Source organism: Haliotis asinina, chromosome 10 (assembly GCF_037392515.1).
Source record: "Haliotis asinina isolate JCU_RB_2024 chromosome 10, JCU_Hal_asi_v2, whole genome shotgun sequence".
NCBI classification, from domain to species: Eukaryota; Metazoa; Mollusca; class Gastropoda; order Lepetellida; family Haliotidae; genus Haliotis; species Haliotis asinina.
The window spans coordinates 14,582,898-14,595,906 of record NC_090289.1 but is presented as its reverse complement, the minus strand read 5'-3'; the positions used below and the strand labels follow the sequence as shown (position 1 = coordinate 14,595,906).

The window sequence follows — 13,009 nt, the reverse complement described above, 5'->3', positions numbered from 1 at the left end:
TGCGGTGGGATAGCCCAGTGGTTAAAGCGCTCGCTCGTCACGCCGAAGACCCGGGTTCGATTCCCCACATGGGTACAATGTGTGAAGCCCGTTTTCTGGTGTCCCCCGCCGTGATATTGCTGGAACATTGCTAAAAGCGGAATAAAACTAAACTCACTCACTCATCGGTTGGTAAATACCGTTCGAACTCGGATCATCACGCGTTTCTACAATTCTGTTATTCAACAACAACTGAGACACAGTGTGCACACTATAAGTAGAAGTAATATCTACAAGGATATTCCACATCCTCGTCTGATAACAGCTATCAAGTAGGTCTAAAGACCGTATGTTTACGCTTGATAAGAACACTTAATATATACCTACGTGAGATAGCCTAATGTACAGGTGACATAATTATAGGCCTGCGTCTGGTGAGTGGTGGCATGCAGCACCACAGTGTATTCACAAAAGTAGCTCATCAACAGGTGTTAACAAGTATTAATGTTGGGAGTAGAACATATAGGATAATAGCGATATTAGCGTTAGCTGATCTAAGCAATATATGACCCGTGAAGGTCCCGGGGTAGAATAGGCCTTCAGCAACCCATGCTTGCCATAAAAGGCGACTCAGCTTGTCGTAAGAGGCGACTAACGGGATCGGGTGGTTAGGCTCGCTGACTTGGTTGACACGTGTCATCGGTTCCCAATTGCGCAGATCGATGCTCATGTTGTTGATCACTGGATTGTCTGGTCCAGACTCGATTATTTACAGACCGCCGCCATATAGCTGTAATATTGCTGAGTGCGGCGTAAAACTAAACTCACTCACTCACTAAGCAATATATGAACCTTGGCACAAAGCAAACATGGGTGAATGTACATACATGTATGTACATTTTACGAAGTGTAGTACGTTTGTATCTGTTGCCAGATTCAAATACACACACAAAAAAACCCCAAAAAAAACAAGAACAAAAAAAAAAAAAACAAGAACAAAACAGAACAAAACAAAAAACAAAAAAACCCCACATCCGAAAACAAAAACAACAACACAACAACAACAAACCCCCACCCCACCCCAGTGTACTAATGTTTAACCGTGCTACCGAAATGAAGTAAAATATATTCTCTAGGACAAGACCCTATAGGTTTAGAACAAAAAACAAACAAACACAGACTGCAGTAAATTTGAACAAACACTCACTCTTTGTCTTGATTTGTAACAAAGAAATGACATAAAAAAGAAAACAACTTTTTATTACATTTAAAATGGGTATATGTATCATTGTTTGTACATTGTTAACGTTTTATTAAACCAGAGATTTCCATATTTGACTTTACAAAATACATTTGAAGATAAAGAAAGATCTCGTGTTAGAGATATTTATTTATTCGGGAAATGTTCCTTTTCTTAGTGCAAAGAGCAACTTAAGTAAATAAGTGTTTTAATTGCAAGGATATGCGCTGTTAAGAGCGCGCATCATGTTTAATACGGTATGTGGTGTGACCCTATCGCTACTGTGTTGTGTTGTCAGAGTGTTGACACTGTCAAGGAATTGCTCGCGGTTCGTGGCCCCCCAAGGCATGTTTCCCCGGGGGTGAGGATATACGGCAATGTTGCTGACGAGGGGCCCGAGCGATGTGGGCATGAAGTCCCTCACAACCCTAAAGGAGAATAAGGTTGGTGGAACATTTTCGCTCCGACATGTTTAGTCATGTGATAAGTGGCGTATAGGAACCTGGCGTTCGTGTGTTTAAAGATCGGTATATCAACAGGCAATATTGTGCTGTATTGTTAACGAACAATATGCCCGCTCGTGCCATATTTTATCAGAATGACAGCTGACTGTATTATATGTGAAGATACCGACTCGAGACGAAACACGCGAAATCTTCAGACGTCTCACTCCCTGTCCGACATTAGAAAGGGGGCGTTTTCGTGGCTATTGAGGCGAAAGCTTTGCTTACTTTCGTGTTTACGGTATACACAATCATTTTTTTGTTTATTAAGTTCAGAGGAGAAGGCGAATGTGATAATTCACAGTGGAAAGTTTGTTGTATGCTAAAATGAAACGAATCTGCCAACTTTATTAGGAATCTGACGTCATAAATCACCGCAATTAAGGTAAGGGCACTGTATTTTCATAACATATTCCTATCACGTGCTAAGAACAAATCCTACAAACCAAGGGCCCTGATGAATATTTATATAGACTGTTTGATAAATAGAAGATATAATGATGTAGATAATTTTAGTTGAAATAAGAAAATATTAATCACAATCTTGCTCCTTTGATAGGGCTATACCAGAAAAGGGGAGGGTGCTCATTAAATGAAGCGTGAAGCATGGTAAGGAACTGAGAACTTTCTCAAAACATTGTGCATTTGGTAGATACATAAAGTTTTTTGAAACATCAAATGATTCTTTTGGGGAAACATTTCCAAATATTTAGTTTCAAACTGTGGAAAGGAGTAGTTTCCCCCTGGTACCAATCCCCAAACTCCTTCTCACACCGAATCAAGTCTTTCAACTTAGAAGACATATTAATATTTAAAAGGCGAAATTTTTGTTATATCGATGAGTCACTTATTTAAATTCTCATTAAGGGAAGTATACTCAAATATGTGAAATTTTTATCAAAACATTGCATGCTTGTGGGGAATTATTAAAAGTTTACTGTGTGGTGTAAATGGTTTAAAGGTCTACCTCTTTTCCTCAAAGTCAGAAAATCTATATTCTGTTTGGTGTTTTTCCCTGATACTGAGTTGTGTTGATTGAGTGTGACACCTCAGTCACCATATTGTGGCTATCAAATAGGCCCTTTGCAGTAATGCTTCTCAAACAGTTTGAAGATGAACTGATTATTTTAAACTGTGAATATCAGCCATTTGGGGACTTTTGGATATATCCTGGTGACATATTGTACATATGTTTGCAATAATTGGTTCCCAAATGTGTAGACTGATGCTCATGCTGTTGATCACTGGTCCAGACTTTTGTTTTTACAGACCACACCCATATAACTGGAATACTGCTGAGTGCAGCATAAAACTAAATTCAGTCATCCCCTCACTCACTATCCTGTAACTACCTCAATTTCATCTTCATTGTGTTACCATTTTGATGAAAAAGCAGTTAAGCTTCCCCTGTTTATGAAAAATTATATTATTTGTTTTTGATAGATCAGTAATTATTCAAAATGTCACTTTTTTAAGTTGCTGACTGTATTTTAAAAAACATAGAAAATAGAATACCATCCAAATGTATCTGACCATCTCATGAGTTACATCATTTATGAAAAACTGGCACAGAAATGGACTAAGGTGACAGCCTTGTGTCACCTCCCTAAGACAAGCAAACCTACCAAGTACTCTATTGTTTGAATGAACACTAGCCTTTGCATTACTGAAGATGGACTAGTATATTTTGCTCTTCTTAGTTCTCAGTCCATTTATGGGCAAAAGCACCATGAGAAATCACTCATTCATGAAGTAAACAGTATAGAAAAAAAATCAATAGATGCTACAGAAAACTTGCCCCTTATTATTAAAGGCAAGCCTGGAAAAGGCAGTATTCCAGCTAATGGCAGTGCTGTCCAGTACACTAATCTCCATTTCTCACCCAAGTAGGAACCAAGCAGTCAGTTTGGCAAGCCTAGAAACACTTGATCGGATTTGACTCACATTTTCACAATTAAACAGATATCCTTCACAACACTGTCTAGATGTAACTTCTAACTGTAAACAGACAGGTTTTATTTTGTACTGATGGTTGGACTCAGGCCTTCTGGAAGGTATTTACATTAATGTGTACTAAATACACGAGTGAAGTCTATTCGCAATCCTGAGTGCATGTGTTACCATGACCTGAGTGTGTTACCTGACCTGAACAGGTGTCACCATGACCTGAGTCTGTTACCTGACCTGAACACATGTCAACATGACCTGACTGCACATGTTACCCCATCCTGTGTGCATGTGTTACCCTGACCTGAACACGTGTTACTCTGATCTGAGTGCATATGTTACCCTATCCTGAGTGCATGTATTACCCTGACCTGAGTGAGTGAGTGAGTTGAGTTTTATGCTGCACTCAGCAATATTCCAGCTATATGGCGGCGGTCTGTAAATAATCAAGTCTGGACCAGACAATCCAGTGACCAACAGCATGAGCATCCATCTGTGTAATTGGGAACCGATGACATGTGTCAACCAAGTCAGCGAGTCTGACCACCTGATCCCGTTAGTTGCCTCTTACGACAAGAAGAGTCACCTTTTATGGAAAGCATGGGTTGCTGAAGGCCTATTCTACCCTGGGTCTATGTTACCCTGACCTGAACATGTGTTATCCTGATCTGAGTGCTTATGTTACCCTATCCTGAGTGCATGTGTTACCCTGACATGAGTGTAAGTGTTACCTGACCTGAGTGTGTTACCTGACCAGAACATGTGTCACCCTGACCTGTGTGCATATGTGTGTCCTGAGTGTATGTGTTACCCTGATCTGAACAGGTGTCACCCTGATCTAAACACATGTATTACCCTGACCTGAACTCATGTTACCCTGACCTGAGTGTAAGTGTTGGCTGACCTGAGTAAGTGTTACCCTGACCTGAGTGTGTTACCTGACCTGAACACATGTCACCCTGACCTGAGTGTTACCTGACCTGAACACATGTCAACATGACCTGACTGCATGTTACCCCATCCTGTGTGCATGTGTTACTTGACCTGAACACATGTGTTACCCTGAGTGCATGTGTTACCCTGACTTGAGTGCATGTGTTACCCTCACCTCAACACACGTGTTACCCTGAGTGGATGTGTTTTCCTGAGTGCATGTGTTACCCTGACCTGTGTGCAAGCATTAATCTGATATTAATACATGCGCTTCGTGACCTAGCTTTTTCTAATTGGTAGGAGGAATACAAGACACATGCTCATAGCATTGCAAGAATAATAAGGCAGGGTTTTCTGGAGATTTGTTGAAATGCTTTTTCACTTTTTTGAGCCAGGCCTGAACTCATGAGTACTGAAGAGTAGTCATCAGACCTGTTGCTGCTTCCATCACTAAGAATAGAAACAGTAATTTTTTAACACATGCCTTTGCATGATATTTATGTGTTTTCATTTCTTCTTCATTATTCTGTAACACAAACATGTGAAACTGAAATAGAAACCATCACTTAAAAAAACAAGGAATGAAAACTTGGCAGTTATGAAAGTGTACTAATGTAACCTTTATAACTTGAAAAATAGCTGTTTTACATGGATGCTGTTTTTTATGCTTTTTGTTCAGTTCATTATTAATGCTGTCAAGTATCTAAAACATCGTGCACCAATAAGAATGAACTTTAAAAATATTTCATCAACACGAACCACTTTAGACATGGAAGTAAGCACATGGGGGAAAATGTAACTTAAAGAAATGTTTAAAAAGTACAATCTGAAGGCAAATTAATATTATGCATACTGTATATGTTATGAAGTAGTTTTGAGACTGTTGATGTGTTTCCTCATTTTGAGGTAATGGAACGTACATTCAGAATGATATGACAGTTATTAATGACATGTGGTATTGGCCTGGAAGCAATGTTCCTGTGATCATCAGAGGCAGCAGAACAGGTGAACTCTGACTCACTAACATGGTGGGATATATGTGTACTTTTTCTGAAAACAGATAAGTTTTCATAATTGTTTGTTTCATTTTAGATAACAAGTGAGTGAATGAGTTTAGGTTTATGATGCACTCAGCAATATTTCAGCTATATTGCTGCAGTCTGTAAATAATCAAGACTGGTCAAGACAATCCAGTGATCAACAGCATTAACATTGATCTGCGCATTTGGTAACGGTGTCATGTGTCAACCACGTCAGCGAGTCTGACCACCCGATCCTGTTAGTTGCCTCTTACGACAAGCATAGTCGCCTTTTTAGATAAAAAGTCCTTCATCATTTGAGCATATTGATAAGATAAATGTAAACATATTCTTGTTATCATATTTTGTTGATGCAGTGAATATCTGTGTTAGTCAAGGTTCTAATCCTGGATATCAACCCTTTATTTGTTAAACACTTTGTTTAACAAATAAAGGAGTTGATATGTTAACAAAACTTTGACTCATGTTCAACACTCCTAAATGCCTGACAGAGAACTCAACAATGATAGTATGCAGCATAAGTTGCTACACATTCAGTTGTCTCTAACCAAGATTATCAGGGATTAACAGATCATTTTATTATACAGAATCTTATAATTAGTTTATACATAATAATGATTATTCGTTATAGTTCATTAAACTCTAAGGGTTTAGTGTCTGGATTTTCTTATTATGCAGGTGTACTGACAGATCAAGTGTGATCTATCAAATCAAATTGATCAGATCTTCATTTCTAGTACTTAGAGGTCATGGATCTCTTAGTAGAAAAACACCCTATCAAACACCTTATCAGTGCAGAAATGAAATGTTATGATAACAATGTACAGCATATACAATCTTAATATCACAAAATGTATTTCCTTTCTTCAAATGCATAGAACAAATTTTTGGTCAATGTTCAATAAGGGGACCATAACGAAGAATTAAATTTGAGCACATTAGGAAAAACAAAGAATTAACAACAGATATTTATGTCTGAATTCAATTTAGAAGTGTTGTGATACTTTCCTTGCTCTGTGTTTGCATTGCTTGTGTTGGTGTATTGAACAGATTTACAGCAGGGCTGCTTGGGTCCAAGTAAAGTTGTTTGCTCTTCAGGCCTAATACCTTCCTTTAATGTATCCTGCATACTGTTGATCACTGGATTGTTTGGTCCAGACTTGATTATTAGCAGACCACCACCATATAGCTGGAATATTACTGAGTGCCAGTTAAACAATTCACAGAAATTGAACATTCTTTTTATGTAGCAAAATGCCCTTCTTTCATCTTTGTAGTCATACTTTGTTGCCTTTCCCAACTTGCTTGTTCAAAAGCATGATCAACCACTGCTGGTAGAAGTATTTTGTTTCATTAAAGGTGAAAATTTTGAAAATGAAATTACTTAGTACAGAAACCAAATTTAGAATACCACAAGAAAATGTGTACAGATAAGATGTTGATGTTTAATAAGGAGAAACAGGAATGAACTCTTTACCTAGTCTATTTTAATGATTGCTGATAACATCAGTCATCAGTTGCCTGGCTAAAAGTCAGTTATTTCCATGTCATCAAGTAGCTGAAAGTGATGTTAAAGAAAAGACAAATATACCAAGTCTTGACAAGGAATGAACACCAGACCATAAGGCATATTTCTTCTACCAAATCTGTGTGATATTTTGACAGTTATGTGTTGTTGATATAGTATACACCTTTCAGATGCAGTCAAATATCCTTGAAGCATGTTTATGTCAAACTAACGGCTAACAAGGAGCCACAAGGAAACAAAACCATGTACTTTCTACATTTAGTTTCCTTGTCTTATGAAACTGCTCGTGATAAATATATGGGAATACACATTCATGATAAATACTTGTTTCCTGCTTTCTTTGGTTTTGGGATAAGAAGTCCTCAAGGATACGAAGCTATAAAAAACATTTTTCTCAACTGAAGAAAATGTATTCTTACTTTTATGCATTTTCTTGTATGGGATTTGTTCCATTTCTTATGCAAAGCAAACATTCCATCTCTGACATGCCTAGGCTGTGATTGCTTAGTCCTGTGGTTAAGGTGTCAAGTGTTCAATTCCCAACATGGATACTGTGTGCCTGGTCTATTTCCATGCACTCTGATTTTTTGTAACTGGTTCTTGAATTCTAGAAATGGAAATATAACAATTTGTTCACTTAGGCCAGAGCAATTTTATTGCTTGTTGTATGGATTTTTGTCCCCAGAAAACCTAAATGGAGGAGGGGAAAAACTGTATAAAAAATCACCTGTCAAAGTAATATTGCAGTTGCTTTTGCATACATGAAGTTTTGTACTTTTGATGGTTTTGATGGCAACAAAAAATGTATAAAAATGCTTTCTTGTAAGTTTACATTTTTGAGGGGTGAAAATTGCTTTTTAATTTTTTTTACAGCAGATCTGTAAAACAAGAAATACAATTTGTTTGACGTTATATTTGTTTTTGGTAAGATGCAGACAAAACAACATGAATTCAGAATTACTTCCTGTTGAAATGGTGAGCTGGTGTGTCCATACACTACGAAGGCACTCTGCATCAAAGAATGATGTGATTATCAAAGAATATTTTCTGTTTCTGGGTCAGAGTAGGTCCACTGAACCAGTTTCTGGTCATTAGAAACCAACATGATATGGTCTGTAAACATATATATCAGGGATGAATGTGTGTTTGTGCCCACATTGTAGGCGTCTTCTGATACTATCATCCTAAAACACATCTTGTCGCCCATTTCTTTAGGGGATACAGTACTCTTAAATTTTGTGTTATTTAAGGAATTCTTTAATTGGACAAGGATTACCTGAAACAGGGAAAATTAGAAAAGCAGTCCTAACCACATATTTTGTAGCTTTTTCAGGAAATGAAAAACAGCTTCTTTGCATCTTTTGCAAGAGCTGGTTGATTCCAAATATAAGTTGTTGAGATGGTTCTTGAGAGATACCAGATGTGTTGGTGTGAAGCATGGGAAGACTGTTCAACTTAATTTTTTGAAAATATAAACACAATTAGGCTAAAGTGGGCTCATTGTTTGTGCTTTTTAACTTTCCTTGGAAGTAATGTAAACAGTTTGAAGGAATTATTTGTATGTTTCCTGATCATTTATTTGTTGAAATTGACATTTTAGAAGTTTGAGAAGCAGGGGTATCATTGAAAAATTAGTTGTGTCTGTTGAATGCATTTTGCATGTCAGATATTGCTAGAGAGATAGTAGTGTCTTTCATAGACTTTTTGTCAGTTACTTTTGGAAAGTGTGTGTAGATTGTAATTATTTCCATTTTCAAAGTTTCATCATTTTGAAAACATTTTCATATTTGAATAATATTTTACATCATCATTGTCATATCATTTATTTTCTGGTATGAACAGGAGGGTGGGGTAGCCCAGTGGTTAAAGCATTTGCTTGTCACACTGAAGACCTGGGTTTGATTCCCTATATGGGTATAATGTGTGAAGCCCATATCTGGTGCCCCTTGCCATGATATTGCTTGAACATACCTAAAAAGCAGCGTAAAACCATACCAACTTGTGCAAACACTGTTAGTGTTCCCCCTAGGCACATTTAGGAGGGCGCAGCGCCCTGCCCTTTGATTTTTGCGCCCTGCCCTTTTTATTTTGCGCCCTGCCCTTTTCGCCTCAGTCGCAGTCGTTTGCTACGACGCGTGTGTATTTTCCAGATTTTACCAAGGACGGAGTTCTCTCCCTTTCTTGAGGAGTCGCGATATTGTTTTTATAATGAATAAGAAATTGACATATAAACCATGGCAAAGTCAGAGGAGTTTAATTTAATTCGCCTTATGAATCACAATGCCTACCAAGGAAAGAATCAAGAGGAAAAGAGAAGATGCAGTGAAGGCTGAAGCAAGGAAGTTTCGCCGACTGTTAGATTTCTTCGCTCCGAACCGGTATGTGCCTCTAAGTTCGTAATTTTTAAGCTGTTGATTTCCGATTCTTTTTCACATGCCTTTCATATAATACCTTTATTTGCTACAGACAATAATCTGTGGATTACACGGAATGTATTTTTGTGCGTTTAGGGACAGATATTCATACGACTGTGCCGTTTACTTAAAATCTGTAACTCGAAAATGTCCGCCATTTTGAACCCATCGGCAATTTGAAACTGAACTTGTTTTATTTTGTTATTTGTCCTGGTAAATGAAATAGTTGAAACAGCTTACACACTGTTAAACCAGTTCTTTTAGTTTTGTGTTTAGTAGCGATTTCATTAAGAAGTATGTCTTGAAGGAATAAATCTTTTCCGATTTCAAACAATGGAAAGCCATACGCCATGTTGAAGCAGACAGAACTTACAGTAGATACTTACGTCCAGGCGAATGTTTGTGGGATATTTTAGTAAAAGTAGTCATGATATCAAATTTCACTATCTTAAAATATTTTTAACATGGTATTTTAACTTTGTATACTATTTTTCAGGTCGGAATTAGACGAGTCAGAGGTAGTTTCCTATGTCAACTCAAGGACACAAGATGGTGGTCACAAAAGTGCATTTGACACAAATTGGCAGCAAAACCGGCCCTGGCTGAGGTACTCAGAAGATGACAAAATGAAGGGAAAGATGTTTTGTTCATTATGCTCCAAATGGAATACCAAGGGCAGAAATGGATCTCAGGTTTGGACAGAGGTTGGATGGGAGACTGTCCGACTTGACAAGGTTTCCCTCCATGAGAATTCTCAAATGCATCGAGATGCTGTCCTTATGGAAAAGGATGACAAAGTGTCCATTGAAAACATTTTCTCAAGATACACAGAAAAGGAAAGTGCCGCACTGGAAGACGCACAGAAAGTACTGTTGTTTGTGTGTTTTGTGAAATTGTGAACAAATGTGGTAACAGATTAATGTCTTGACATGCTTTTTTTCAAATTCTAATCTTAAAGTACAAACTGAGGAGAGTAAAAACGAACTTTAGAATAGAAATTATAAGACAATTCAACTTCATACACATTTTGTTATTTTTTCCAACATGCCCTTTTATGTTATGAAGTGCCCTTTTCCATGAATTTACCCTGCCCTTTTTGAACCCTAGGGGGAACACTAACTGTTGTGAACAATACTTTATTATCTGTAGAATCCTTCTACTGATACCATATCAGTATCAGTACTTCCCTGGTTTTCTTATCAGTATCAGTTCTTCCCTGGTTTTCTTATCAGTATCAGTACTTCCTTGGTTTTCTTATTAGTATCAGTACTTCCCTGGTTTTCTTATTAGTATCAGTACTTCCCCGGTTTTCTTATCAGTATCAGTACTTCCCCGGTTTTCTTATTAGTATCAGTACTTCCCTGGTTTTCTTATTAGTATCAGTACTTCCCCGGTTTTCTTATCAGTATCAGTACTTCCCTGGTTTTCTTATCAGTATCAGTACTTCCCCGGTTTTCTTATCAGTATCAGTACTTTCCCGGTTTTCTTATCAGTATCAATACTTCCCTGGTTTTCTTATCAGTATCAATACTTCCCTGGTTTTCTTATCAGTATCAGTACTTCCCCGGTTTTCTTATCAGTATCAGTACTTTCCCGGTTTTCTTATCAGTATCAATACTTTCCTGGTTTTCTTATCAGTATCAATACTTCCCTGGTTTTCTTATCAGTATCAGTACTTTCCCGGTTTTCTTATCAGTATCAGTACTTCCCCGGTTTTCTTATCAGTATCAGCACTTTCCTATGTTCTCTTATTATCAGTATGTATAAAGTCATTACTTTCATCTTCTTTCTTATCAGTATTGATACTTTGCTGTTCTGTTTTCTTAGTGTTAATCCTTCCTTTCTTATCACTGTCATTACTTTCTTCAGCGTTCTTATTAGTTTCAAAAGTGTTCTATGGTCTCTTTAACTGTAATCGACACAAATAATAATGAGAATAGGCAGTTAGGTATTTCATATAATTCTGGCTTGGACCTTTTTAAAACAACTGATAATTATTTTCTCATTTATCAAAGTTCACATAACTTGAGTGCAGTACCTGCAGTTCTTTCAAAAGACTTCAGCTGCATATTTGGAAGAGTTTGAACGACAGTGAAAGTCCCTTGAATTTAGACTGGTTGCATGTTCAGATTATATATATATATATCAGTTTGTTAATATTACTTGGGTAACAGTCATTAAAAATCAGTTAGTCATTTAATCATCAGAAATCAGTGACAGTTTAGTGTGAACTTTTAAGAGGATGTATATTTCCAGATCTGTACTAAGAGTACTGCATACAGGGAACGGCAGCATATGTACCCACCTGAGGACAAGCACAAGCTGGAGCTTCAAACTTCTGAAACATCTTGTCAATCCCCTGAAAAGTACATTTCTAGTTTGCTGCCACACTGGAACACTATAAGACCTTTGTTGGTCAGTTTTGACCACTCCCGGTCAGTGTAAATGCTACTAGGAGCATGAAGGGTCATATGGTCCTTCAGGGAGATTGTCAGTGACATGACCCCTGACCTCTGCTATTTTCTAAGTAGGTGGGGATGACATCACTGCCTTCTCACATTTAGAAGATGGCCATGGTGCTCCTTGCACTGCATCTTGACATGAGATGCTCATGTTAAGACACAGGTAAAGAAAGGCCTTGAAAGAACACCAAGATCAAGTCATGTGATAGAATGTCTGTGTTTAGTTTTCAGCCTGCTAATTTGATTTGCTCCAGATTAAGCACATACATTTCAAATATTTTTGCAGGATGTTAAACATTTTAAATGCTAAGCAATGTTTTAATTCTTGTTTCACATGGGGTAAAGTTTGCAAGATAGTTTTGTTCAGTTGATTTTGGATTTGAGGGGATGTTTATTCATTTGAGTTCTTTTTTTCGCATATTTTTGTCTATGTATAAAAGAAGTACCTGTTTCATAAAACAGACATCTGTTCAGGGTTGCCAAAAGACCTGAAAAGAACACTTTATTTATAAGTATACTTTAAATGAAAACTACTTCATGCTTACTCATTCACTCTACTCTCACAAGTATATTTTTAATATTATAGACATAAGTGAATGAGTGAGTTTAGTTTTACACCTCACTGAGAAATATTCCCACTATGTGGTGACGGTCTGTAAATAATCGAATCTAGACTGACAATCAAGGGATCAACAGCATGAGCATCATTCTATGCAATTTGGATGTGATGACATGGCTCAATTAAGTCAGCAAGACTGACCACCCTATCCATTTAATGCCTTTTACGACAAGCATGGGCTGTTGAAGACAAATTCTAACCCAGATCTTCATGGGTGAAATACATATAAACTATTAAGTCTATAAGTCAAGAGAGTAAGAGTAAAAGTGAAGTGAAAATTGCAGCCCATTTTCAATATACATGTACTTGAAACACGGCATCCAAGCTGCAAAGAATTACTACTA

At 37.3% G+C, this 13,009-nt stretch overlaps 1 protein-coding gene across 1 annotated transcript in view; it reads left to right on the top strand.

Annotated features, from left to right (window-relative positions):
* The first annotated feature begins 1,496 nt into the window (after positions 1 to 1,496).
* Positions 1,497 to 13,009, top strand: part of LOC137298925 (uncharacterized) — a 34,602-nt gene continuing 23,089 nt past the window's right edge. The window contains exon 1 of the mRNA XM_067831306.1: positions 1,497 to 1,662. Within this exon, the coding sequence (XP_067687407.1) occupies positions 1,597 to 1,662 (66 nt within the window). The 5' untranslated portion in view covers positions 1,497 to 1,596. The remainder of the gene's footprint in view (positions 1,663 to 13,009) is intronic.